General features: G+C 53.2%; 8 protein-coding genes across 8 annotated transcripts; 3 read left to right on the top strand and 5 right to left on the bottom strand.

Moving 5' to 3' along the window:
• Positions 1-1,127: 1,127 nt before the first annotated feature.
• On the top strand, positions 1,128-2,520 carry ColSpa_02171 (uncharacterized protein; the record flags this gene model as incomplete). Its single annotated transcript, XM_049268383.1, has 2 exons — positions 1,128-1,915; positions 1,986-2,520. The coding sequence occupies 2 exons, from the start codon at positions 1,128-1,130 to the stop codon at positions 2,518-2,520; spliced, it is 1,323 nt and encodes a 440-aa protein (XP_049124340.1).
• A 2,639-nt stretch (positions 2,521-5,159) lies between these two features.
• ColSpa_02172 (ankyrin-1) lies at positions 5,160-9,104 on the top strand (the record flags this gene model as incomplete). The annotated part of the gene is made up of 2 exons (XM_049268384.1): positions 5,160-5,956; positions 6,002-9,104. 2 exons carry the CDS (start codon positions 5,160-5,162, stop codon positions 9,102-9,104), a joined length of 3,900 nt encoding a protein of 1,299 aa, XP_049124341.1.
• A 340-nt stretch (positions 9,105-9,444) lies between these two features.
• ColSpa_02173 (sphingoid long-chain base transporter RSB1) lies at positions 9,445-10,550 on the bottom strand (the record flags this gene model as incomplete). Its single annotated transcript, XM_049268385.1, has 2 exons — positions 9,445-10,171; positions 10,237-10,550. 2 exons carry the CDS (start codon positions 10,548-10,550, stop codon positions 9,445-9,447), a joined length of 1,041 nt encoding a protein of 346 aa, XP_049124342.1.
• Positions 10,551-12,189: 1,639 nt separating this feature from the next.
• ColSpa_02174 (putative methyltransferase tdiE) lies at positions 12,190-13,864 on the bottom strand (the record flags this gene model as incomplete). The annotated part of the gene is made up of 8 exons (XM_049268386.1): positions 12,190-12,223; positions 12,284-12,444; positions 12,467-12,785; positions 12,845-12,982; positions 13,053-13,090; positions 13,151-13,305; positions 13,529-13,619; positions 13,820-13,864. The coding sequence occupies 8 exons, from the start codon at positions 13,862-13,864 to the stop codon at positions 12,190-12,192; spliced, it is 981 nt and encodes a 326-aa protein (XP_049124343.1).
• Positions 13,865-15,185: 1,321 nt separating this feature from the next.
• Positions 15,186-16,702, bottom strand: ColSpa_02175 (secondary metabolism regulator LAE1; the record flags this gene model as incomplete). The annotated part of the gene is made up of 6 exons (XM_049268387.1): positions 15,186-15,360; positions 15,434-15,871; positions 15,943-15,980; positions 16,043-16,197; positions 16,399-16,489; positions 16,565-16,702. The coding sequence occupies 6 exons, from the start codon at positions 16,700-16,702 to the stop codon at positions 15,186-15,188; spliced, it is 1,035 nt and encodes a 344-aa protein (XP_049124344.1).
• An 841-nt stretch (positions 16,703-17,543) lies between these two features.
• Positions 17,544-18,694, bottom strand: ColSpa_02176 (uncharacterized protein; the record flags this gene model as incomplete). The annotated part of the gene is made up of 2 exons (XM_049268388.1): positions 17,544-17,948; positions 18,011-18,694. The coding sequence occupies 2 exons, from the start codon at positions 18,692-18,694 to the stop codon at positions 17,544-17,546; spliced, it is 1,089 nt and encodes a 362-aa protein (XP_049124345.1).
• A 1,186-nt stretch (positions 18,695-19,880) lies between these two features.
• ColSpa_02177 (glutamine-dependent NAD(+) synthetase) lies at positions 19,881-22,642 on the bottom strand (the record flags this gene model as incomplete). The annotated part of the gene is made up of 10 exons (XM_049268389.1): positions 19,881-20,171; positions 20,278-20,405; positions 20,539-20,552; positions 20,609-20,631; positions 20,681-21,156; positions 21,211-21,283; positions 21,341-21,850; positions 21,906-22,298; positions 22,424-22,501; positions 22,589-22,642. The coding sequence occupies 10 exons, from the start codon at positions 22,640-22,642 to the stop codon at positions 19,881-19,883; spliced, it is 2,040 nt and encodes a 679-aa protein (XP_049124346.1).
• A 963-nt stretch (positions 22,643-23,605) lies between these two features.
• On the top strand, positions 23,606-24,806 carry ColSpa_02178 (peroxisome biogenesis factor 10; the record flags this gene model as incomplete). The annotated part of the gene is made up of 2 exons (XM_049268390.1): positions 23,606-23,732; positions 23,884-24,806. The coding sequence occupies 2 exons, from the start codon at positions 23,606-23,608 to the stop codon at positions 24,804-24,806; spliced, it is 1,050 nt and encodes a 349-aa protein (XP_049124347.1).
• Between the last annotated feature and the right edge of the window lie 721 nt (positions 24,807-25,527).

Below are 25,527 nucleotides of genomic sequence, written 5' to 3' on the forward strand. Positions count from 1 at the left end.
CTCCACGGCGGCCTTTCGTTGCAGTAAGTGGTCATGGCGGACCATCATGCGGCTTCGGCGATGGCGGGGGAGGGGCAGCAGCAGCAGCAACCGCAACAAACGGACAGGGAAAGCAGCGGCGACAACCGACCATCCTTTACGGAGTATCGGAAGGAGGAGAAGCAGAACGAGAGGGCGGGGAGGGTGCAGTTTGTGAACGAGGGGCCGTCGCTGCCTCAACATCAATCGTCGTCGTCCTTGTCGCCGTTGTCGGCCATGGGGCCTCTTTCCCCGAAGAATGCGACGGCGGACAACGGTGATGAGGAGCGGCAGGGTTCTGGTGAGTACATGGTTCTTTTTGTTGTTTTTCACTTCACTTTTTTATGCCCCGTCGTTCCATCGTCCCGTCGTCCCCCGTCGGTTTCGATTCGGCCGTTGCCCCGCCCGCTGGGCGCATATGCACCATATATCCATACCGGCCATCATGATTCCACACGTTTTGCTTCAGTCTGCTTGTTTCTCCCTTCCCTGCACCAGTGTGGCTCCTCGATCGGCAAGTGTCCCGGACCCTGCCAGGATCTTCTGGTTTCCAGAGTAGGAAATACCGTCGTTAGCGGTGGTGCTTTTTTCTTGTGGTCCACCGAATCCATACCTACACATGTCTTGTCCCAAATAAACCTGGCCGTGAGGAGGATGGGAAATATGTCTGATTAGTCAATGCGGGCGCGAATGATTCCTCATCACCGCGTAGCTTAACCACACACACACACCCTCCAAAGTCGCGTGGCGTTTGTGTCATCCTGCCGCTAGGTCGGAGTTGGTCTGGTGCCGATTCGAGCTACGGTCTGGTGTTCTGCCGGCACGGCACCACGAAGTTCGGCTGCGCCTGAGCGATGGGACGAACTGTATTGCATAGCTGCGTCTGCTCCCATGCTTTCAACGTTGTTTCCGAGTCTTTGCATAGACTTCCCGATGCGGCACACACCGCTGGTCATGGACCCCCGCGGATCATTGAGCTAGACCGGGCTTGGCCTTTGGAATCAGTCTACCTCTATTCGGAGCTCAAACCTTGATTCCATGTCCACAACCTGTCCGCACGTTGTTCCCCATACTAAATGCCCATGACAGCTATGATACCTATATACATCATGGTTGCTTTCAAGCGCTTTCAACATTCCCTGGCCTCTCCTTTATATGTCACCCGCTCTCATCCTTCTTCAGCACGACCAATCCGTCCGACACAGGCCTCGACTAACACACTACCTTCTCCAGCTGAATCTAAATCCAACCTCACAGCCGCGGAAAAGGCCAAGCTCCGCCGCCAGCAGGTCCGTAAGGCGCAGATACAGCACCGCACGCGCAAGGCCAACTACATCAAGCAGCTCGAGCTTGACGTCTGCCGCTTCAGAGATATGATCGCCGCGGCCGAGAAGGAGGCCCTCGCCTTCCGCAGGCAGAACGAGGGCATGCGGGGCGCTCTGATGGCCAGAGGTCTCAGTGTGCCTGAGGAGTTGAAGGGCCAGGAGGGAGTTGTCCGCGAGACTCGGATCATGGATTCTCAAAAGCCCGTGGAGGCGGTTGCGCCCAGGGAGGTGACGGAGCCGGTGGCGGTACAGCAACAGCAGCAGAAGGGACATGCTCAAGCTCCGCAACAGATGCTCGCACAGCCTGTTCCCCAGCAACAGCTCCCGACCGCATATTCAGAGGCGTATCAATCTGAACTCACAGACGATAACTACGAGTACGACCCCTACCCGCCCGCCGACCTCTTCGCGGACATCGACATGGGCGAGGTTACCGTCACAATGCGCAAGGACGAGGCCCTTGGCACGCCATGCGTCCAAATCGTCTCGTCGTCACCGGCCGTTACTCATCCGCCGATGTCTGACCAGCTCACTCCGGAACAAGAGATAACCGCCATTAACCTTATCCTTGCGTGAGTTACCCCTTTTGACACTCCCTGTTAACTATCACAAATGAACACGCAAGTCTGACTGGTGACACAGCATGGAACACATCTGCTGGAACCACTTCCACCCACGCCAGTTCCCCGCCCATGCCGACCCCTGCAGCGCCGCTTCGGGCCACACCATGATGGCCTCGACCATGTGCATGTCCAGTGCCCCCGCTCGCGTGTACCGCACCATCCGTCGCGGCGAGGCCGATACCGCGACACACACGTGGCGTGCCGATACGGGTGCCGGGTCCGCGCTGTCCTTGAAGTCATTGCTGTCACTCGCCAAAACGCTGAACCCGGGCGACATCGAGCTGACGCCCGTGCAGGCATGGTTCGAGCTGGCGGCGCGGTACGGCGCCGCAGCGCTAATGCGGGAAAACGTGATTGAGGCGCTCAAGAGGGAGTTTTGCGGTGTTGTAGACTGTATCCACTTCGGCGCCATCATTGAGCGGGATGCGTTTGAGAGCGTGGTGGCAAGGGTTATGGAGCAGGTTGGGGTTAGGGAGCTAGAGTGGGAGATGGATGTTGATGAAGAGAGGGTGGATGTCAGGATGGCGGCCGGAACGCAAGGGATTGCTGCTTGATTCCCTTCGTCGGGTTATAGGGAACCTGGGAAGATGGATGGCGCAAAAGAAAGGGCATGGTGTGCTGGAGCGCATCTCACAGAAGATGGGTGTTACTCTTGACAAAGTCGAGAATGCATAGTATGAATCACGAAGACACGATATACAAGGGATGGGGGCCTTCATACATATCCAGACTGAAGACACGGGAGAGACGGAACTAACCATAGTGGGTATCCGTACAGAAAATATGAAAGCAATTTGGAAAGCCATTTACGAGACTTTGTCAGTCTACTTTGTAGACATGCATGTAAGACAGCCTCGACAGAAGCAGCCAGGTGAAGTCTTCCAACTGCCCCCGTCGAGGGCGTGTAAGCATGGACTATTGCAATGTTCTCTGCCTGTCTATTCCAAAGTACCTTGGAAAGCTGGGAGTGAAGTCCAGCGCGGGATGTGAGCAGCATCTTGCATGATTGGTCACGTTCGAGGTGGGTGGAGCGCTCGCACAGGGGTCCATCTGCAATGCATGTGGAATCATTTTTTCCCCTTCCGTGGTCTACGAGGGGGTACCTGCCCATCCATAATAACACCACCGCGTTACGTGTGCCCCAACCCACACACATACCGATCCTTTGGAATCATTGTTTCCTTGTTCATTCACCGCAGTTACACTTGCGGCTGATGTAGATCTCCCGAAGACTGTGCGGCCCTGCGGCAGAAAGTACAATCGTCTCCTAAGAAGCGGCCTTCTCCGCGAAACACTAAAACCCGAGCATCTCGGATAGGTTTGCGTTACATACATTTCAAAGACGGTGTCAGACATGTCCATTCCCCATAGAGTTAAAGAAAAGATTTTCCCATCGATTAGCAAACTTGGGTTTATAACACGCCGTTACTTTAAGGGTCAAGCTGTTGTCAAAAAGAGTAACCCATAGGACCGGACTCCCCGACCAATGGCCTTCACAGCAGCACCAACAACTTCTTCACTAATGTCCGATTTCCATCATGTGGAAAGACACTTGGGCTTAATGACTGGTCTTAACCTAATACTAAACTGGAAAGAATAACGCGATTCTTCATAGAGGTATCACTAAGCAAAGCAGGGGTTCCAAAGCAGTTGACGTGATGTGTGAATCACCCTTTTTGTCACCAAGTTGGGGGTATCTTGCCATACATAAGCTTTAGGCGAGGCTGCTACGGGCAATGGAGATGTCCGAAGGGACCCAATCACAAGGCGCCATATATCAGCCCTTCTCATTCTTGGATGTAGGAAAGTTCGGAATTTAGTGAGCTTCTTCGCCGATACCTACCTGCGACCTTGCTTATGGTGCGCGCTTTACTCTGCTCGTAACCCGCTCCTGACATAAACTGTTACTTACATCGTTACCATCGACTGCCTCAACACTCCGAATAATACATGCTTGAACTTTGCAAAGATAGCCACGGCTTAACGGCACGTGTTCATCAGTGAGACCATGATGGAAGAGGGCAGTTAATCTGTAGTTAAATAGAAACATCACTCTTCAGCAAAATATACACAACATGTTTGAACTAAAAAAAAAGTTGTATTATTACTGACTACTGGTTCTATGCTTCTTCCTCGACGTCTTCGGAGAGTGTGGCTATCCATACTTCTGGCACTTTCGGAGCGGCGCTTGCGACGGCGACGGGTACCACTATTTGCCGTTTGTCAACAACCAGCTTGTTGATCAACTGGTAAGTTTTAAGATTAAAGATTAAAAAGTCGTTTGAAGACGGTTTCCTGGCAGGTTGTGGTTGATGCTTTTTGTCCGTTTGTATCTAGCGGGTTTTGATCGCTGGAGGCATAACGAAACGCCTCTGTGCCTCAGCACCGAAGTCGTTTGATAAAGTAGTGTAAATCTATAGAGCTATGGATTTTTCTTGCCACAAGGGCAACGTTGATGTCTAAGTAGTTTGATCTCTGTAAATATGTTTGTATACAATATACGTCGACTATCCGCCGAAGAACACGAACTGAAATAAAGACGTTCATAGAATCTTGGACTGAAATGGTCTTTTGGGTACTCTACAATCCAGGAAAGTCATTCCCTGTAGAACCGCAAAGCCCCGTCACCCTCAGTGCTGATGCGTGCATATAAGCCGGGTAAGCACCGGGGTATTGCCGCTTCTCCCAGTATTATCCTCCTATCACCAGTCAGCTTCAGTTTCTCTACACATCCAATCAGCTGACTGCTAAAATATATCTGCAAAGAGAACAGACTGAGTCCACGTAGTCACTTATTAAGACGCTAAACCATGTAGTCCTGAAATCTTGCCGCTGTCATTCTCTTCACAGGACGCTCTAACCGACAGGAATTGGCGCAAATATGGATGGCTTGTCTGCCGCATCGGGTGTGGCGGGGCTTATCAGCCTGATAATAGAACTTACTAAAGCAACGTACACGTTTATCGAGGGCGTCAAACATGCCTCGCGAGACGTTCACGACTGCGTGCAGGCGCTCACGTCGCTCCAGTCGGTCCTCCTCGAGATCAACAGGGCGTTAGACGACTCGGGAGTTACGATCTCTCTTTCGACTACTGAATGTGAAAATCAGCTGCGAAGGCTGAAAGCGGAATTGGAAAGTCGATCCAGGTTTCGGAGGCTGGCATGGCCTTTTGAGCAGAAAGAGACACGGGAGATGGTCCGCGCCCTCCAAAGCTATCGCGACGACTTCCACGCTGCGCTGTCCGCCAAGACCATGACCATAGCAGCTGCCGGCTTGAGGGAGCTTACGCTGATGAGGAATGACTCGACGCGAGAAGAGCTTGCCGAATGGCTGTATCCCCACGATCACAGCACCATTCACATGGCCAAGCTCCAGGAGGCAGAGCGTGGAACAGGTATATGGCTGTTCGACGAGCCATTGTTCAGAGACTGGTCTGCACGGAAAGAGAAGCTGCTTGTACTTCAGGGGAAACCCGGGTCGGGCAAGTCTGTTGTGACTTCGCTGCTAATTGACCGGCTTCAGGAAACGGGAGCTGGCCCTGTGGTTTATTTCCACTTTTCTCATCAAGAAAGCGTCAGGTTTGACAACGTGTTGAGGTCATTGATCAAGCAGGTAATAATGGTCGGCGCATCTTTAGAAGAAGTGCAGAAGTTGCGTTCCTCTCGTCGACAGCCTCTCGAGAAAGAGTTGTTGGAAATCCTGACTAGGTTCGGCGGGTTCATTGTGTTCGACGCCCTAGATGAATCGCCGTCTTTTGAGGCAATGCTGAAGGTGATCCGGGAGCTAGCTTCGAAAGGGGTTTCGGTCTGCGTGTCCAGCCGTAACCTGCCTGCTTTGCATAAGCAGGTGCCTATCTCTCTTGAAGTGGTTGCGCAAAAAGTAGACTTGCATCTATTCTTGGAAATGCGATTTGCCGAGCTGGACTTAGACATGGGTGACCATCTGGCAATTGGCTTCATCGAGACTATTGTGGGACAAGCAGACGGGATGTAGGTTGGCTACTCCTCCCAATTGATTCCTTGCTAATGGTTCAGTTTCTTGATCGCCCGGCTCATCATGGGCGGCATCTTTGAAGCTAGCTCGATCAAAGAAGTTCGGCAACTGCTTTCTTCTTCCTTCGACCTAGCAACTCTATACCAAGCCACACTCGACCGTATCCTCAAGTCAAGGCGTGCAAAGCTCGCGAGGAGAGCACTGCAGTGGGTGTCACGTTGCAGGAGGCTGCTAAACATTGACGAATTGCGACACGCCCTGGCCATTGAGATCGGCAGTCGGGACATGGATATCGAGAATTTGACACCAATCGACATGATCCTCTCGTCCTCAATGGGATTGCTGATCCTCAACAATAGCAATGTGACAATGGTTCACCCCACCGCGTACGAGTTCTTCAGAACGATGCCGGAGGACAACGATATCGGCTTGTCCTGCTTGACGTACCTTCAGTATCAAAAACTGTCGCAACCATGTGAAACTATGGAAGAGCTGATGTCACGCTTGGATCAATATCAAATTCTAGATTACATCGCCAAATACTGGTACGTGCATCTAGAGGAAGCACTCGCGGTTTCCAGGATATTGGCTTTTATCCGGCACGATGGACACCTCGCGAGTGCGACACAAGTCTTTTATTTCCGCGCACATCAGGACTCTGCCGCTCGACTGTATTCCTTCGATAGCATCCCAAGGGGACGTACATCTATCCAGGCGGCTTGTGCAGCAGGGTTACTACTCACCCTTGACCATCTTCTTGAACTTAACTCCGATGCTGTGGCGACTGATTCAGAGGGTTGGTCCGCCATGCATCTGGCAGCCTCCTACGGCCACGCGGAGGTTCTGAAGAGACTCCTGGAGGTGGAGGCCGTGAAGAAGAAAACGATGAACTTGAAAGACAAGCATGGTCATACACCCCTTTTCTGGTGCTCGATCAAGAGTCATCTAGCTGCAGTCGCAGTTCTAGTCGACGCCGGTGCCGACTTGTCCCGGCGGGACAAGAGCGGCTGGACGGTTCTGCATTGGACCGCTTTCAAAAACGACAATGAAATCCTTCAGATACTCCTCCGAAGCAGCAAGATAGGGGAGGTCGGCAGAGACGCACTGCGATCTGCTGTGCTGTCAGCGACTCATAAAAATCAAGCGGCATTCCAGACGCTGATGATGTTTTTCGATGACGAAACAATACGAAAGAAAGCGGCTGATAGGAACACTCTACTTCAGAGGCATCGCCGCATGGAGATCGCTTCAAACATGTGGCGTCGTGCCAGAACTCTCGAGGTTCCAGTGCCGGTATTCCTAGAGCAGAGTAACCTGCTTACACCCTTGTTCGCAACGAATCTGTTCAACGAAGCTGTGGATATTGGACACGTGGATTTGGTGCGTCTTCTGTTGTATGGAGAATGGCTCAAGGACTACGAAAACCACAACCAATGGCGCCGTGGTCTCCTACATGCGGCCGCGCTGAGCAACGAGCCAGCCATTTTCTACCTTCTAATACAAAATGGTATCGAGCCAAATGAAGACAAAGACGGCCTTACACCACTGCACATGGCATGCAGGGCCGGATCTCTGGAGCTTATCGACGCGCTTCTTAGCGTCTCAAAAGCAGACGAGAAAGCGCTTTGCTATATATGGCACAACTTTAAGATCTCCGAAAACAACCACGAGGCCCAAGTCATGGTTGCAGAGAGATTCATTGAAGCTGGTGCTACTATCTCAAGCCAGACAATGGGACAGGCCATCTTCGCTGGCAACTTAAAGGGGCTGGAGCTTCTCTTACGAAACGGCGGAAACCTGAACCAGGCGATACTGGAAGACCACACCGTTTACGGACGCATGAACGAATCCACTGAACCCTTCAAGACATATTTGCTGCATTTAGTCGCCCAAGGTCACCATGGCTGTTCCGCCAATGTGATGCGTATTGAGGGCTTAGATGACTCTGAAGAGTTCAAGATCGAACCCCTGGGTTTGGAAAGTCTCATAAGCCTTGGAGCTAGTGTTGACTTACAAGACAGCAGGGGATACACTCCCCTGTTCGTGGCGTTGGAGTGTGGCAACCTTCGCGATGCAAATGTCCTTGCGCGACATGCAGACCCTGCCACATTCGCTATCGAGAATGATAGCGTTCTTCATCGCCTGGCTCGATACAAAGAAAGTGGATGCGTTCATGTCAAACACGGTCCTTATGCTTGCGTCGAGAGTACGTGTGGCTGTGTGAGTGTGCTCAAGGTCTTCAGGACTGTGATGGAAAGAGCAGCCCCTGCCTTGATCCACAAGGTTGCACGCGACTCGGAACCTGAGCGTCGACGTACTAGGTCCACCATGCTGCCATTCGATATAGCGGCGAGAACGCCTCGAAGTGGCACTCCGCTTCTCCTTGCTATCAGCAATGGAAGATGGGAACTGGTACAGGCCTTCCTGGAAAGAGGCGCGGAAATGCCGCTTGCGAGCGATCTGTTACTTGACTGGACCGTTGACAGCGGCGACTATGACGGTTTTTGTTGGTTGCTCGAAAGGGGAGCCAAGGTCGAGGGAGACTTGGTGTATAAAACCGTCTCTCAAATGCGTTATGTGGACAGCGGTAGTGTCGAGTTTGAACAGAGGAAGAGGATGTTCCTTCGTTGCTTGGAACTCGAGTCGGATATCGTGTCTACACAACCGTCCCGGAAAGCCGAGGTAGGACTCCACCGTGCTCTTCATGAGGCGCTCGAGTGTGATGCATGGGACGAGCAGGCCTCGTTTGATACAATTAAGAGCTTGATCGACAAAGGCGCGGATTTGGCCGAGAATAACTATGAAGGAAAGTCGGCCCTCGTGCTTGCGCGCTGGAGGGATACCCCGGGCTTGGTGGAATACATCGAAGCCGAGATGACGAAGCAGGGACTCGATGTGCCTGAAAAACTCCCAGTCGATGAAGGGAGCAACGCCTCGAGAATGTCACCTTATCAGTCGGGCCTACCCTTCGGGTTGCCTGATCCTACCAGGAGAATGATTGGCTCTTCTCGGACCGGCTCCTCTATCTCATTTTTATCTGAGGACAATAGTGAGGATCAGGACCAGGAAGATAAAGAACAAGAAGGCGGCACGTCGAACTACCCGCGCATTTCTGAATCATTGGAAATGTTGCTTAACCAATAGGTAAGGCTTAATCTTAGTCTTTTGGAGGCAGCAAGTCCGCTGCCCTTTTCGTCGTCTTGGAGGCGAGCAGACGGCTAGAGCAAGACTAGGAGATGATTTGCATCGACATAAATTGGCTCGGGACTGACTGGTTCTGATTCTGCTATCCTAAAACCAAGCGTATTGATGGTAAGCACCCATTATCACGTTACGTGCCCTGAAATTATCAAAAGCCAATAACAGACCGACCCAAAAACTTACTCGGGTAATACGCAGGAAATAGTTAGGTCCTAAGATGAAGTCTGGAAGAGTTGCATGCAACTGATGCATTACAGTACGCTAATTCAGGGGGTATCATATTTCAAACGCGGTCAAACCTCGACAGCCTCTGCTCCTCCTCGTGGTGCCTCTGGTACACTTTGCTCAGCTCCTCCAAGTCCCTCTCATGCTCTCCTCTCTGCCCAACACTCCCGACACTGTCAATGCCAACAAACGGCTCCGCTTCGATCCTCGAAACCATCTTCCCGTCCTTTAGAAACAGCGCCGGGTGACACCCCACGATAGCCAACAATGCATACCCCACAAGAAACCCCTCTAGCCCGATGAACAACCCCTCGCCGCTCGTCGCGAGGGGACCTCTCCAGCCCTCAGCGTACTCCGCGATCCGGAAGCACATTCGTCCGAAGAGGACTACCATGGCGGAAGGTACAGCGCCGGCGAAGATGCGGAAGCGGCCCGTAAGGGGCACGTAACCGACGTCGCGGTGGAAGGTCGTGTAGCCGTATTGGCGATAGGAGCGGGCGGCGCGGATGAGCACTGAGGCGAGGAAGAGGCCTGTCGCAACCAGAGTTGCGAGTTGGATGACCAGACCGGCCAGTATGATGTTGGCGCCGGCGGCGTTAGGGTTGTAAGAGCCCTTAGAGGTGAGGGTGTACGGGACGTTTTGGAAACCAACAGCGAGACCAATGATCTGAAGGAGCAGGGCGAGGCCGTCTAGAGGGAGGAGAATGACGGTGTAGAGCTCAGGCTTGATGAACGAGTGTTCTGTACCAACTATCCGCACCATCGGTGCGAGGCAGACGTAGATACTGTACCGGTCTTAGTATTGGACGCGGACATGCTCAGCAAACGCTCATTGCGTATAGAAGCGTACCTTGAAGTAACGAACACTGGCGCGATTGTAAGAAGCGCCTTGCTCTGCATAAAGGGATACACGGCCCAGGGATCACTCCAGCCAGCCATGCGGTCAACCCAGCCAAGAATCTCGAGCAAACAGGCAAGAGTGATGATGACAGAAAACGGAGTGGTGGCATGTCGTTGGGTCGACCGGGCGGCGACGGCGCCGTTGATGACGAGGCAGATTGCCGAGATGGTTGCAAAGAGGGCGCTGGCCGTCAGCGTGGGGCGGAAGCCATACGGGCTCTCAGAGAGGTCGCATGTCGACAGCGTGCAGAGCGATGAGCTCATGTTGGCGATTGTTTTTCGATTGCCAGAGTATACGATATAGTAGTTGATATATATCAAGGTGTAATATGAACAGACTTGTACATTGGGATGGGTATCAGAATAAAACGGTACTCAACAACCCCCAGAAACACCAAGAGACGATAGGCAAGGTGGTAACACTGTAGAGTCCCATAGAGATCTTTTAAGAGAGCGAGGCTACTATGATTATATGTTTCCATCAAACGTGTTTCGTTTTTGCTTCCGGCCTTTGCATGGTTTCCCAATTAGTCGGCAACCTGCTCCAACGCTGTTGTGGCCGTGTTTCCGTCCTGCCCCGGCTCCCGATGTCTATGTTTAGAAACGGCGGTCGGTGAAGTGTGCAGGTTGGCAGGTTTCTTGTGGGGAAGCAGGAAGTGGCAGTGCCGGTGGTGAGCCTCGCCGGGTTCCTTGCGCCGCACGGAAAAGTGGAGAAGCACCGGGGGGTTACCTAGATTGGCGGGGACAGCACGCTGGGACGGTCCAACTCCAGTGCATTTTTAGGCATCCGTACCCGGAGCGGGGCGACTGGGTTAGACGATCCGGGGGTTTTGGGGCATTTCATCTCCCAATCCAATATTTGTTTTAGGCTTCTTTTCTGATCCTCTTTTACGGATGCTTGAAATGACTTCTTCCCCTTTTAAGCTTGCTGGACTAAACCCGTTCCGCCAAACCAGCAACGATCTTTTCTGTCTTTGTCGGGGTGTCGTCTTCACTGCCTTGCAAGCCTGGCAAGGACGAAAACGGCTGCCTGCCGTCGAAACATGCGTGCTGCGGCTTTATGGCACTAGGCGCGCTCCTCGCCCAACATCGTGCCGCCTCAGCCCCCATCTGAATGCATGTCCTCGATCCATGTGTCTGTTCTCGCCTGCAATGACTTTGAATTGTCTCAACGGTTCCACTGCCGCGCAGTTTTCGGCGTGGAAACTCAATTGCTTGGCGACCTTGATACGGTTTATTGATCCTGGTGTCACATCACGATCATTGGTTGACTTCTCTCTTCTCATCCATGATCCCTTGAAATAGAGAACAGGCTTGTTCTTCCCCCGAAAGCACTTGAAGAACAGTAGATCGCGTTACACCGGCACGTGGTAGCTCGGCATCTTGGATCTTGATTACCACGAGCTAATCGGCACATGGAGTTCAAATTTCTGAATGCGGCTACGTGCTTTTCGCCCCCCCCCAAGTCTCACTGCATTTTAAGCTCACCACGACAGCATACACAGACTAAGCAAACGATACTTGAGCTTGCCAAAATCACTTCTGTTTCAGATCCACCGGCGCTTTTCCACCTGTCTTAGCCTTTTGCTACGTGACATCAAGGTCGGTACTTTCAAATTTGTTGCTTTATGCCAGCCGAAGTCTTGGCTGTAGAATGACACCATTACGCGATGTTGTTCTTGATACGAGTATATTCGGACACACAGCGATGATGGGAAAGAAAAGTACATTGTTTTAGGGCGGTGAACGACCCATAACAAGATCGGCCAGTTTGCACATGAAGCTATTTGCTACACACCCATTTCGCAAGATTGAAAGATTACGTTCATTTCTGGCTTTCTCCAATGCAAAACATTGCCGGTATACTTGAATTGCCGGCATGGACAGTGGGAGCTGGGGTGTCTTACTTCTCGGGCTTGCGCCCGACGATACAGTAGCTGGTATATCAGTGTCAGCAAAGTCTGCAACATGGCCACCGCGAATAGGCTGACGCTTACACAGGACAGTAGGCATGGTAACTCTTGTTCTTCAGATCCTTGCGAACGTCAATGAGGAAGATGTTGACCTCGTCACGGGTCCATCCAAGAACACGAGTAAGCGGCGCCATGCAGATGGCCTCGAGGGCAGAGCCGAAGTTCTCCTGGGTCCAGAATCCGAGCTTTTTATACCTGTCATCTTACTTTAGTACGAGACACGTCCGGCCGGGATAAATGATGATAAGAGAGCAGATCAAACGGGGCGCTGTTGTACCTCGAATCTTTCGGCCATTCATTATGAGGCCACTTGTACATCCGCATCTCGACGTCAATGAAACCAGCCTCAATCATCACGTTCTTTAGCGACGCCACCTCAACATACTCGCGGCCAAGCTTTGCAGAGACCTCTTTGAGCAGATTGGCGAACTGAATGATAGGGGCGTCTTTGGGCAGGAGGTTATCGTCAGATCGTGGCATGATATCAGCGTCCTGGAGCTCAAGATATCCACCGGGAGTGAGGTTGCTGTCGCATGTCAGACTCATAAGCCAAATACGGGATATACCTCGACGCAGAAGACTAACTCAAAACATTTCTTGATATACTCTTTCCAGTTGCCAATGCTTGCCGTCATGAAGCGGCTGTGGATATATTCGAATGGAAGCGAGTATGTCCACTCTTCATCAACATCGTCAACCTCAAATCGCACGTTAGGAGGCACGCTGTAGTCAAGGTAAGTTGTCAGTAAGCTCATTCAAGCTGCGGTCAACTGCCAGGGATGGTTTTTCGTACAAATCTGCTCGGACAGGCGAGAGGTCAACGCCTATGACCTGAACACGGGGTTAGATAAACTACTCTTAGCATCATTGGAAACGCCTTTAAAAACTCACCTCAGCCTCGGGGTGTAGGTCACCAAAGTCAATGGCCCAACTGCCGGTACCGGTTCCAACGTCGAGAACCCGGCCAACCTTGGCGTCCTCATTGCATGGCGGGGCCAGGCCAAGTCTGTCATCAACAGTGTAGACGAAGATGTCGTGTTGAAAGTCTACACCTTTTACTTAGCCCGAAAGTAAAAGAAGAAAAAAGGGCCAAAAGAAATTGATATCTCTCCAAGATATCCATCTGGCCATCCTGGAAGGGGCAACTGACCTAGCCTTTCGCTTTCTGTTTCGTCGTTGGGAGCATAATACTCTGGATTACACAGACTTATTAGCAAAACAAACGTACTGTTTCGGATGTTAAAGCCAAATGATCAGAGCCCAACTCACTTCCGTCTTTGTATCGGTGGTAGGTTCTTCCGTTTTCGAGTCGGTGTTGGAGGATGGAGCTACTGAGACTAGTGGTCGAGGAAGCAGTGCTCTGAACTAACGTCAGATGTGAACCACAACCACTTGAGGAGTTGTTGATGCAATTGTTCCTTGATACCTATCAAGGCCGAGCAATGAGAGACTCTTTAAGAACGGAGCATGATTTACCTGAGTTTCCGATTGGTTGTCATCAGACTCCTGCCAGCCGTCAGAGGTGCTGCCTTAAGTTCAAACTATAAGCTCTCGGCATACCAAATAATCGGCGGCGATCACGACCTCGTGGTCGACATCGGCCATAGCTGCTTTATTATTCGGGTGGAATGCAACCGAGCAAGGGTGAGTTGGTTCTTCAGCGGCTTAGTTGTATTAGTTGTAGGCGTGTGCTTTCGCAGGATGCCGCTCTCAAACTTCAGACCGACTGTGAGCTTTGATTTAATCGCAAACGAAGACGATGTGTCTGAAAGAAGAGCTGGAAAGATTTACAGGAGACCACTGTTTTTAAGGAAATAATAAATCGGCTGCCACAGCGGCGGTCTCTCTTTGCTGGCTAAAGAAAAGAACCGACGAAGCAAACCAACATGCATATGCGAGCCAACGGCCAAATTTCCTCTTCTCCCTAATGCAGCGCTACATTGTGGACATTTTGACTTTTACAGGCCAATGAGAGTAGGCAGAATATTTTATTGAATGTGATAGCTCAGAATGAATGCGGGAGAAGTCAAAACCATCACCTACTTTCCCCATAACCCATGTTACTTACACATACATCAGCAGTTCTTGGCCTCAGTCTTGCTTGAAAACTTTCATCGCTCTCCTTCCTCTTCTGAACGGTTGCCCCGCCACATCCCGCTCATATCACAAGGGGCCATCACGCAGTGACAAGCTACTCAGAGTGATCATGCTACCATCTACTAGTTGCATCAATACACCAACCAGTGGTCTATAGAGTTCCCATAGTATAAGCTTGAGCTTCTCTTGGACCCAGAGTTGCAGTAGGTCTTATTCAATAAGCTCATTGGTATCAACCAAAATCAAGGAGACCCTGGACACCCAGGATATTTCCACTTTAGAGCCCTCAACAAAGTACCAGATCTATTGCGGCTCAAGCCAATGGCGTCATTCAACATTAATAAAGAAGATCTCAGTGATGATTAGGGGTTGCTATGCGACCTATCTCGCCTGGTTCAAACCCTTCGCTGCTTCTTGTTAGTGACGGCGAGAGACGCTGTTTCGACAACACGCACAGTCTTCTGACCAGTCGAATAGATGCTTGTCAATGTAGCTACCACTTGAACCGAGATATTCAAGCATGCTCGGCTATGATACGAGTAGTAGGGATAAATTGATTCATCTAGTGATTTAACCTAGTTTACACTAAGTAGTCGTGAAGAGAATCCCCACTGATACGATGCTGGTTTTTACTATAGTGTCTGCCTTATGCTCCGACATGTTCCCTTTCATGGGTCGCTGATATGATTCTAAAACAGTTTTCGAGCACACTATGATTGGGCAGCAACTGATTTGTCCTTCTTTTCGGGCTTACGACCGATGAGGCAGTAACTGGACCACCCGCATCAGCATCAAACCACAAACCAATTGGCCAACTAGAGAGATATACTTACACATTGAAGTAGGCGTGATAGCTTTGGTTTTTCAAATCCTTACGGACATCGATGAGAAATATGTTGACCTCGTCAAGGGACCAGTTGAGCACTCGTGTGAAGAGCGCCATGCACACGGCCTCGAGGGCGCTGTTGAAGTTCTCCAGGCACCAGAGGCCGAGCGTCTTGTACCTAACCATCCATCAGCAAGAAAACAAAGCGATATCTAGTAACCCTGTAAGGACAAGTAACTGTAATATGTTACCTTTCTTCCTTCGGCCATGTGTTCATCGGCCACTTGTACTTCCGAAGCTCGACATCGACGAAGCCTGCCTCCTCCATGATGTTTTTGAGCTTTGGAACGTCGATGAATGCACGGCCAAGCTTCTCCGAAGCCGTCTGAATACCCTCGATATACTTGGCCATCGCACAGTCCTTGGGGAATGTGCCATCGTCTGAGTTGGCCGTGGCTTGGTTTTCTACGAGCTCAAGATATCCGCCAGGAGCGAGGTTGCTGTTTCTACGTTCAGATAAGTGTGCAAAGATGAGATTGGCAAGCCCATACTCATAGCAGCGCCTGATGTATTCCTTCCAGTTCATTATGCTTCCGGTCATGAACCTGCTGTGGATGTACTCAAACGGCTCTGAGTGCAACCACTCCTCTTCTACATCGTCAATCTCGAATTTGACGTTTGGAGGGACGCTAGCAGCAGATTAAGGTCAGAGTTTTTCCTGAATGCTAATCATCGGGCCGTTTGAGACAGGTCTCCTTACAACTCCTGCTGGGGAGGAGAGAGGTCTACGCCGAGAACCTAGAACACATGTAGTGAGCGACAGATCATCTTATGAGTTTGCTTTCCAGATGGAAGCCTACCTCGGCCTCGGGATGCAGATCGCCGAAGTCAATGGCCCAGATACCAGTGCCAGTGCCGACGTCGAGGACTCGTCCGACTTTGGCAGTCTTGTGGCAGGGCGGGGCCAGACCAAGTTCACCATCGAGAGTGTATGTTATGATCTCGTGTTGCAGATCTAGCTCTCAGAACTTAGCTCGACACTATGAAAGCCGCTGAAGGCGGCTTGCAATTTGGTCAAGAATGACGCACCCAGTCTGTCGCTTTCCCTTTCATCGTTGGGGAGGATGTATTCTTTATCAATGTCAGCGTGTCCACATACTCTGCCATTCTCCCGATTTATACATAAAGAAGGGATAAAGTGACAAGTACTACTTACTGCCATCCTTATACTTGTGGTAGGTTCTGCCGTTCTCGAGACGATAGTTCAGGATGGAGCTGCTAATGCTGGTACTTGATGAAGCGGTGCTCTGCAATCATGTTACGGGATGAACAAGACAACAAAAGGCGATTCGGAGCCGTATGGAGAGTTGAGAGGGGCTCACCTCGAGCTCAGAGGCGTCGTTGTCCAAGACCTGCACAGGAAAACCCAGATTAATCGCCATGTTGGGCGTCAAATGGGACTTTTGAGTAAATACCTCGTCTCCAGGGATAAGAACAACCTCGTGGTCGACCTGATCCATGGTTTCTGAAATTCGACGATCAGGCACGTGGCTTCGAAAGGGCTGGACGTGTTAGCGATCGTGTTGGCTGAGTTGTGGGTTTATTGCCTCGATGCCGCGGAGCGTCTTCGACCCAGCACGATTCAACCCTGAAGCTGAATGATAGACAACAAAGCCCGTAAACATGAGGACTTATTTAGAACCGGGGTTTTTGATACTTTTGTGACAGAGAACGTCAATCAAGGAAAATACCCCTCTTTCTTGGCTTGAAAAAGGGGAACCAAGTTCCAACGGAGCAGACCAACATGCATATGCGAGTCCACGGAGCAGTTGCCTCTTTTCCCCATTGTGGTATTACATATGGGCCCTCGAGAAGTCTCAAGCTAATGAGACCGAAAACAATAATATCAATCGTGACAAGTCATAAGCGAAAACGGAAGGAGCCGAAATCATCGTCTGTTCAAATGGTGACCCGTGTCCTACGAAGGTTGGTGAATCTTGGCTCTGTCTCAACTATGCGTTTTCCCCTGTAAGCTACGATAACTCATGACCAGTAATTCATTATATTTGTGAGGGTGATTTAAGTTTATCGCATTCTTGGTAACCAACCGACATGTCGGTGCGGTGGTTTCTCCAGTTAAAAGCAACATGACAGCAACCCCTTAGATTCAGCCGCCAAGAAGTGCGCACCCTGTGCTCATGAGGCACCCATAGTTGACCCTTCTTCCACAGAGATCAACATTTGACCCGTGAGTGGCATAAAGGCAACGACATCAGACACTCATGAGCACAAGTCAACCAACTCCACCCTGATCTTGCTTAACCCTTGTCTCCTACCATCTCAACCTTCTTGCGCATATTTCTAAGCCGCAGCGGTAGACGGAGAAGGAGGGGCAGATCCAGGAAGAGCACCGCCAGCGTTCTCCACAGCGACGCCGCCGGCCTCGGTGAGCTCGAAGCTGTAGCTGGTGCTGTACGTGGCGGTGCGGTTGATGCCGATGGTGATCCAGCCGAACAGGCCGTCCTCGACCGCGTCGCCGAGGTAGGCGTACTGGAAGAAGGGGTCCGAGTCGGCGTTGCTGCCGAGCTCGACCGCGATGACGTGGTCGTCGGCGTTGAGCGTCTGCTCGACCGTGTTGGTGTTGTACGGATACAGCGCCTCGACGGCCTGCACGAGGTCCTGGTCCCAGAAGAGCTGGCCGATGTGCGCGGCGTGGGTGGAGAGAAGCGTGTTGTTGGGCTGGACGGTGGCGTCGAGGAAGGCGACCTAGGCGGCCGTTAGGATGTGTGCTCTGGCGTTGAAGTTCAAATAAGGGGGGGGGTGCTTACCACGTGGTGGTGGGTAGTCCTGCCGGCGTAGTGGCCGGGGAAGATGGTCTGGAACTGCACGACACCGTCGGCGTCCGTCTTTTGGACACCACGGAGGAAGGTCTTGTTCAAGTTCGACGCATCATCTCCGTTGCCGTTGGATGAATCCTGGACTCCAGAGTAGACGCCGGTAGCGTTGCAGTTCCACAGGTCCCAGTACAGATCCGTGATGGGCTCACACGTCTCGACATCGATGAACTGCCCCTCGAGCACTACCTCAACACCGGGCTCGTCGTCGCGCAGGTCGGAGCGGATGTGCTCGCCCTTGACCCAGAAGGGCCCGATCTCACCCTCCGGGTCGAGGATACAGGTGTGGTTGGACCCGAAGATGTCGGCGGACGGCGTGGAGATGTCGATGCCGGCGTGGGAAAATGTTTGGTTGTGGCCGGTGCCGACGCTGTCGATGGCGCGCTTGTGCTTGCGGAGAGCGCGGTGGTAGTCGATGGTGTCGGCGCGGCGAACCATAGCGCGCGCCTGGAGGTCGCGGTAGAGCTTGGTGTTCTTGCAAGCCTCGAGCCCACGGCGGGCAAGGCCGTGGTGAGAGTGGCGCGCGGCGAGGAGGTTGGGGTGAGTCTCCTCATGGTGACCCGGGTGAGCGGTGCCCAGCAAGGCTGAGGTAAGGACGAGGAGGACGGAGGCGTGCATGATGTCCTTTACAAAGAGTGGTCTTGAAAGTAAGTGTTGGGATTGTGAAAGAGAAGCTTACTCAAGCTTGGTGGTGAGTTTCTACTCTTCCATTGAGGCCGACTCAACGTCTCTTATATGTCCATTCTTGAAAGCGAGGCCTCTCCCTTTTCCGAACACTCCTTCCCGAAGACAAGTCCTGTGTCTTCATCGCAAGGAGCTAATCATAATTCATCATCGTAATTGAAACCGTCTTCTCCGTTCATCCTAGATGTTCGTCATCTCCTCTCGGGTAGGCTTGAACCATGGGCCGGATGAACACCGCCACATCGAGAAACGCTGTCGTCCACTGCAGATCACCATGTCCTTGTCAGTGTACATCGTTGCCGCCCTCAGAATCAACGTAGCCCTTTGACCACCTGGCAATGACTTGAGCCAATAAGCTCATCTCCTTACACCATGACCGGCATACCGCGGGATGGTCCCTGGACTAACATATCACGTAGAGAGCCAAATCGCGTATGCGACAACGTCCACCGCCTCCCGGGAATCACCCCCACCTCGAGAAGTTGACCATCGTCAACCCCCCGATTGGCTCTTTCTGTTTCAAGAAGAATTGTGCCCGGTGATCGTCAGAGTGATGGCGGAGCAAGCTTCTGTGCCAAGCTGGCTCTTGCAAACAGGAATGGTGGGGTTGGGGCGGGTCGTGTATGTTCCCGAAGCGGAGCTAGGGAAACGGGATGTGGGATAAGGAAGTGTCGGCTTGGCAACTCCATTTACAGCTCTACTGCAACGACTCGGGAACTCACGTAACGCGCGTTCTAGTCAGTCATCAAGAACAGATGCAAGTCGGAGGGCCGGAAACCAGCACCGTCTGCAAAGCCCGACGTTGTCTATTTCTATAACTTCCTTTGACGTCCCACTCCTCTTTTGGGTCCGTACGGCCGCCAAGAAAGGCGGGGGTTCTATGCACTGGTCTTCGCCCTTCGCTTCTCAATCTTTGCGAGTTCCGCATCAATCTTCTTGAAACTCCAGCTCTTCCAGAATGGGGGGTACAAGAACGGGCGGAGGTCGAATCTATTGTCATCAGGTGCTGTTGCTATGGTTAGCCGGGATACTGAGGATTGGAAGATGAGGGGCAAAGCGGTATACAGTAGTCGTTGCAGTGAAGAGCCGGCGTGAGCGTCGTCATCTTGTGTCCTATCCCTTAGTTAGTTCTCCGCCGCAGCGCGAGTTGCACGTCTAAAGACTCACTGTTGATGGCGTAGAAGTGGAAGAACTTCTTGACCTTCTCTGCAGTCTGGCTGGGCTCATACGCCGGAGCGTCATCCTCGGGGCCGCGCTTGCGGTCCGCGCTCCAATCGTGGACGAGACGCTGGAACATACCGTACGGACCCAGCTTGTTGACTTTGCGGAGGCGGCCCATGATGGTCAGCTCCTGGTAGGTCATGCCCATGTCCACTTCGTCACTTTGGACGTAGGTCTCCGAGATGGGCTCCTGTACACGATAACGTCAGTGGACTTACACTCCACGAAGTCATGGATGCGTAACGTGAACACGAGACATTGCGTGTAAGTGGGGTGAAGGCAGAAAGGCAACGTACAAGCTCGGCGGTCGGAACTGCGGTCAGGAAGTCATGGAGGCAAGGAATGTTAAAGTCCTTCTCGGCCCAGGCGATGAAACGCTTGAGGTCGGCCTTGTCGATGGAGCCGATCGGGTTTATGTCCGCACCTAGAGCATATTAGCTTGATCCGTGAAATTTGTACAATCTTCTCCGATGGTAAGGATTCGCTGTGCTGATATCTCCTTTGTCCCAGAAGAGGTAGGTGACAGCGTCTATGCGTCTTCCAGTGTGAAGACTTACTGGAGCAATCATATCTGCGCCCAGGTTAGCTTTTGCCATCACAATACTCGTTGATCGTGAAGTTCCTCACTTGGTAAAATATCCTCGAAGGGACTGCGCAAGTCAGTGATGGTACAACAGCAAACAAAGGCGGCCAACTCACCTCTCCGACGTTCGCACTACCCAAGACAAGCAGACCGCCGCCGCCGGGTCTGCCACGGGCCGTAGGGAGAAGTTGCCCAAACTCATACGCCGTGACCATGCGGATACGCGCCTGGATGCACTGCAACGTCAGGTTCTCCTGCTGCGTGCCGCCCTCGACCTTGAACCTAGGCTCAAAGTTGAGGGCGCTGACGGCGAGGCTCTTCTGCGCGTTGTAGACGTCGTCGATGTCGAGGTTGATGTGGTAGCTGCCGATGGCTTCGGCGAGGTCCTTTGCGCGCTGGCGCGTCTCGGCCGAGCTCTGCGTCTTCATGCCCATGTAGATGGTCGAGAAGATCTGGTTGCACAAGGCCTGCGGCGTCTTGGGCAGGACACCCTCGCCGTCGTACTTGGCGAGGCGCTTCACGTCCTCAATCACCTGGGCGTTGCCCTCCTCGACGGCCTTCATGACGATGCGGCACATGGAGAAGACGATTGCTTTGGCCTGTTAGCGGTTTTCCGACTGGGGTCAGTTGCGTGGAATAAGCATACTGGCAGTGGCGCAGGAGTCGATTCCTCCGCTCAGGGGCACCAAGAAGCCCGCAGTGCCTGACCTTCGGAGGTACTAGTGAAGTGACTGGAGTCAGCTAAGCAATATAGAGAGGCTAGTCGTGTCTCTTACATCCCAGAGATAGCAGCCAGCACACAGAGCAATCTCTTCCTCGACCGAGTAGTACTTCGGCCTGATAGGGGGCGAGGGTGTGATCATAACATCGGCATCCTCGTCCTCATTGCTTAGCTCAAAAGCAGTCTGGATCCTCTCGTACTTGGCGTCGGAACGCGCAGCCTGAAGACCACGAGAAATGGCTGACCGGTAGGCCCTGACCTCCTCCAGATCGACGGTGGCGGTGATGACCTCGACATCGTTCAAACTGAACTGCGAGCCCTGGGCCACGACGTCTCCGTTGACGAGAATCATGGCAGAGCCGTCGTAGTAGAGTCTGTCGCCGTCGCAGCCCTGCTGGTTGGCGTAGAGATAGACGCCTCCGCACTTGCGGGTGGCCTCCATGATGAGCTGCAGACGAGTGTCAAGCTTCTGTAGGGTGAAGTGCGAGCCGCTCGAATTGGTGATGATCTCCACGCCGTCAAGGCTCATGGCAATGTGCGGCGCGTTCGGGGTGAATAGCTCCTCCTGTTCACGGATTAGCACTCAAACAACAGGGCCACCACAGTCCTCTGCAACCTACACAAGTCTCCGCGCCGAAGCACGTGTCAGGCGTCGACACCACAGCATCGCCAAAGACGACGTGCGTCGCGCCCTGGATCTCCTGCAGGATGCGGGGCAGATGGTACTGCTCGGTCTGCCGCGGGTGCATCCAGGGGGTGAAGTGGCGCATCTCGCGGTAGTTGCCGTCGTTGGCGAGCCACATCTTGGGGCGGATCATGAGGATCTTTCCGTCAAGGCAGAGGATGCGGCAGTTGAAGCGCTGGTTGCGGTGCTGCACCGGCATGCCGATGTCGAGCAGGATGCCGTGGCAGGTCTCATCAAGCAGGATCCGGCGCAGCATCTCGAAGCAGTGCAGGTAGAGGTCCTGCTCGAGGAGGTGGTCCAGACATCCATAGCCGCAGATTTCCAGCTCCTACGTTGGGGGTCAGCGGGGTTGATAACTTTACAGGCACGAATATCTGAGTTGAAGGGTCTGTAATCAGATCTCATTACAACACCATTGCAGCTCTCAGGTAAGAGGACTTGGGAATCACTCACAGGTCCGACGCGTAGTCGCGCACCAGCTGCCTTTGCCTTTTGAATACTCTCGACAATGCGGGCAGCATTGCCTTCCCACTACGCCAAGCCTTGGTTAGCATTCGCTTCCCACATACCTCAATGGACTTGAGGATTTTCTGACGCTCAAGAGTTGCAGAGACTCACGTCCAAGGCCCACTGGTTCAGCGAGCAAGTCGCTACCGTAACGAGATGCCCCATGCTGCAAAACGGATTTATCCAACTCTGGCGACGAGTTAGACCAGTTTCGTTGAAAGCAGTGGGACGAGGGACTTTTGGTCGCAGCTCACAGTGAGAGTCAGGAAGCGGATCTGGATGCCCCTCGCATGTAGTCAAGATAAGATTCAGTCGTTGGGACGAACAGATGACTCATCCAAAAAAATCGGACGAGCTCAAGAGTTTCCGTGGGACTGCAGCACTTGGTCGTCTGTCAAAGACTTGTTTCTCAAAAGTTGCCTCCAGATAGTCGGACACGTTCTTCCTGCAACTCGGAGAAGTCTCGGATGGGTGGGAGGTTGAGACGTGAGCTCCAAGTGGGAAAACCCAGCAAGCGTGTTAGCCCCTCGTGCGCTATCGGATGTTAGTGTTTCCAGCCGATTGTGCAGCAGCCTCTAACTCCGCTCATCTGTAAATGCTCAGTTGGAATTCGTAGATTCTTACGACCTGGGCTCAACAATTACACACATTATAATTCAAAAATATGAGTGGTATTATAGAATTGACAACGTTTATCTAAGACGGCGTCCCTTGCAAAGAGTGACAACATGTAGAACGGCAACGGATAGCTTTCCTAGGTGCCGTGATACGTTATCGTCACAACCCCTGCCCACCCCCCCACCATGGACCCCAGCACTTCGGCGCCAGGCCAGCACACATGCTGACATTTGCCGGCCGAGCTCCCCAAACTGCCCCGGCACTGGCACCAGCACCCTGCAAAGCGCCTCGGCTCAAAGCCTCCAACCACCAAAACTCCAACATTGCACCCTCTCCCATTCACGATATCACGACGCCACGACCCTTCTCGACAACGAAACACGATACTACTCCCGTTCTCGAATTTCCCCATGCGCAAACCATCAATCGAACAGCTAGGCATCTGAACCCCTCCCGCGTACCCCCAACAACCGTCGCCCAGCGCGCAATGCGCACGCGCAACCCTCCAAAATGACCTCGGAATCATCACCATCGCCATCACAACCCCCTCATCCTCTTCGCAACACCCGACCCTCCCCTCCTCGCCGTACCCCTACGCCTCCGCCCCGGACATCATCCGCGCCCACCAAAAGGATGCGTACTACAAAGGCCACCTCTCCAACACCCTAACCTCCCTCCACCGCCTCCTCCTCGGCGCCCGCTCCGCCCACGCCTCCACGCCCCTCCACCGCCTCCTCGCCGACACGCTCTACCTCGGCCTCACCACCCTCCCGGGAACCGCACCCTAGGCGAGGAGTACTGCGACCTCGTCCAGCTCCACGTCGGCACCGACCCGGGGTCCGACGACCCCGCGGGCGCCCTCCCGACGCTGCCCCGCCGCGCCTCCTACATCGCGACCTCGGTCCTCCTCCCCTACCTCCTCGGCCGCCTCCTCCCCTCCGTCCGCGCCCGCCTGCGCTCCTCCCTCGAGCGCACCCTCTCCGCGACGACGACGAAGAAACCCGGTAGCGCCTCGGCCACGCGCAAGATCCTGGCCGAGTACCTCCTCGCGAACCTGCCCTCCCTCACCTCCGCTGCGCCCCTCCACGCCGCCACCCTCGCCGTCTTCTACTTCACCGGCACCTACTACGAGCTCGCCAAGCGCGTCCTCGGCCTGCGCTACGTCTTCACCCGCCGCGTCCCCGACACCCCGGACCGCGCGGGCTACGAGGTCCTCGGCGTCCTGCTCGTCGCCCAGCTCGCCGTCCAGTCCTACCTGCACATCCGCTCCACCATCTCCGACCTCTCGGCCCAGGCCTCCGCCGCCCGCGCCGCCCGCGAACGCGCCGGCCCGGCTCACCACGTCGACGTCTCCCTCGACGCAAACGCCTACGCCGCCAACACCTCCGTCCTACTCGCCTCGGAGGCGGCGCCCGCCGGCGCGGGGACCAGCAAGGTCGACATCGCCGCCGTGACGCACACCCCCGTCCTCGCCGAGGCCGCCGGCGCGAGGTTCGACCTCGAGGACGAAAAGGTCATGGCCTACATCGCGGGCTCCGCGCAGCGGAAGTGCACGCTGTGCCTGGAGGAGCTCAAGGACCCGTCGGCGACGCAGTGCGGCCACGTCTTCTGCTGGACGTGCATCGGGGACTGGGTGCGCGAGAAGCCCGAGTGTCCGCTCTGCAGAAGGGAGGCCATGGTGCAGCACATCCTGCCGTTGCGGGTTGCGTAACGGGCTGGCAGTCGCGGCTGCTTCGCACACCACGGTTGGGCATCTTGTACTACTACCTTGGCTTAGCAAAAGATGTAGTACATCACATCTCGCAATTTTCAGTCGTTTCTAAGCAAGTATGGAGGAGTGGGGTTTGTGGCATTTGTATACCAGAGGAGTTTCTATCGCCTGCGGGACGCAGGATCGGGAGTTTCTTTCATCAACGACAAAGAGCATTTGCGTATCGGTTTTGTACAGAGTCAGAGACGAACAAACATATATACCATAGAACAGAGATGCAACACTCTTTCTCTCTTCATCCTCCCCCCGCCATTATCCTTCTTGCTCCCAGCCGAGTTCTAGCGGAAAATGCAACGCGAAGCAAGGTATCGGTCGAGCGCTCCTACTCAGTACAGAGAAGATCAAAAGAAAGTCGACTCCATCTCGTCGTTCCAAGCCACGCCCATATGGCTCGATGAAAGCTCAAAGACTGGTGAGGAGCATGTGGTCATGGATGAGCGACAAAGTCGGCATCGAGAATGGGAAGAATAAGTTTAAAAAAGATCCATCAACTCAAAGTAACCCGACCTCCACGGCCAAACGCCGCCGATTCTCTCTCGGCCCGTTTCCTTCCAGGCTTTCGATGGCTTTCGTCCATCTTGTAGGTATCATGTGCCAAAGTGCGTTTCAAGCATCAGCGTGGGAATATGAAAAAGAAGAAGAAAAATCAAGCAAAAACGCT

The sequence above is a fragment of the Colletotrichum spaethianum genome (assembly GCF_022836535.1).
Source record: "Colletotrichum spaethianum MAFF 239500 DNA, contig04, whole genome shotgun sequence".
Lineage (NCBI taxonomy): Eukaryota > Fungi > Ascomycota > Sordariomycetes > Glomerellales > Glomerellaceae > Colletotrichum > Colletotrichum spaethianum.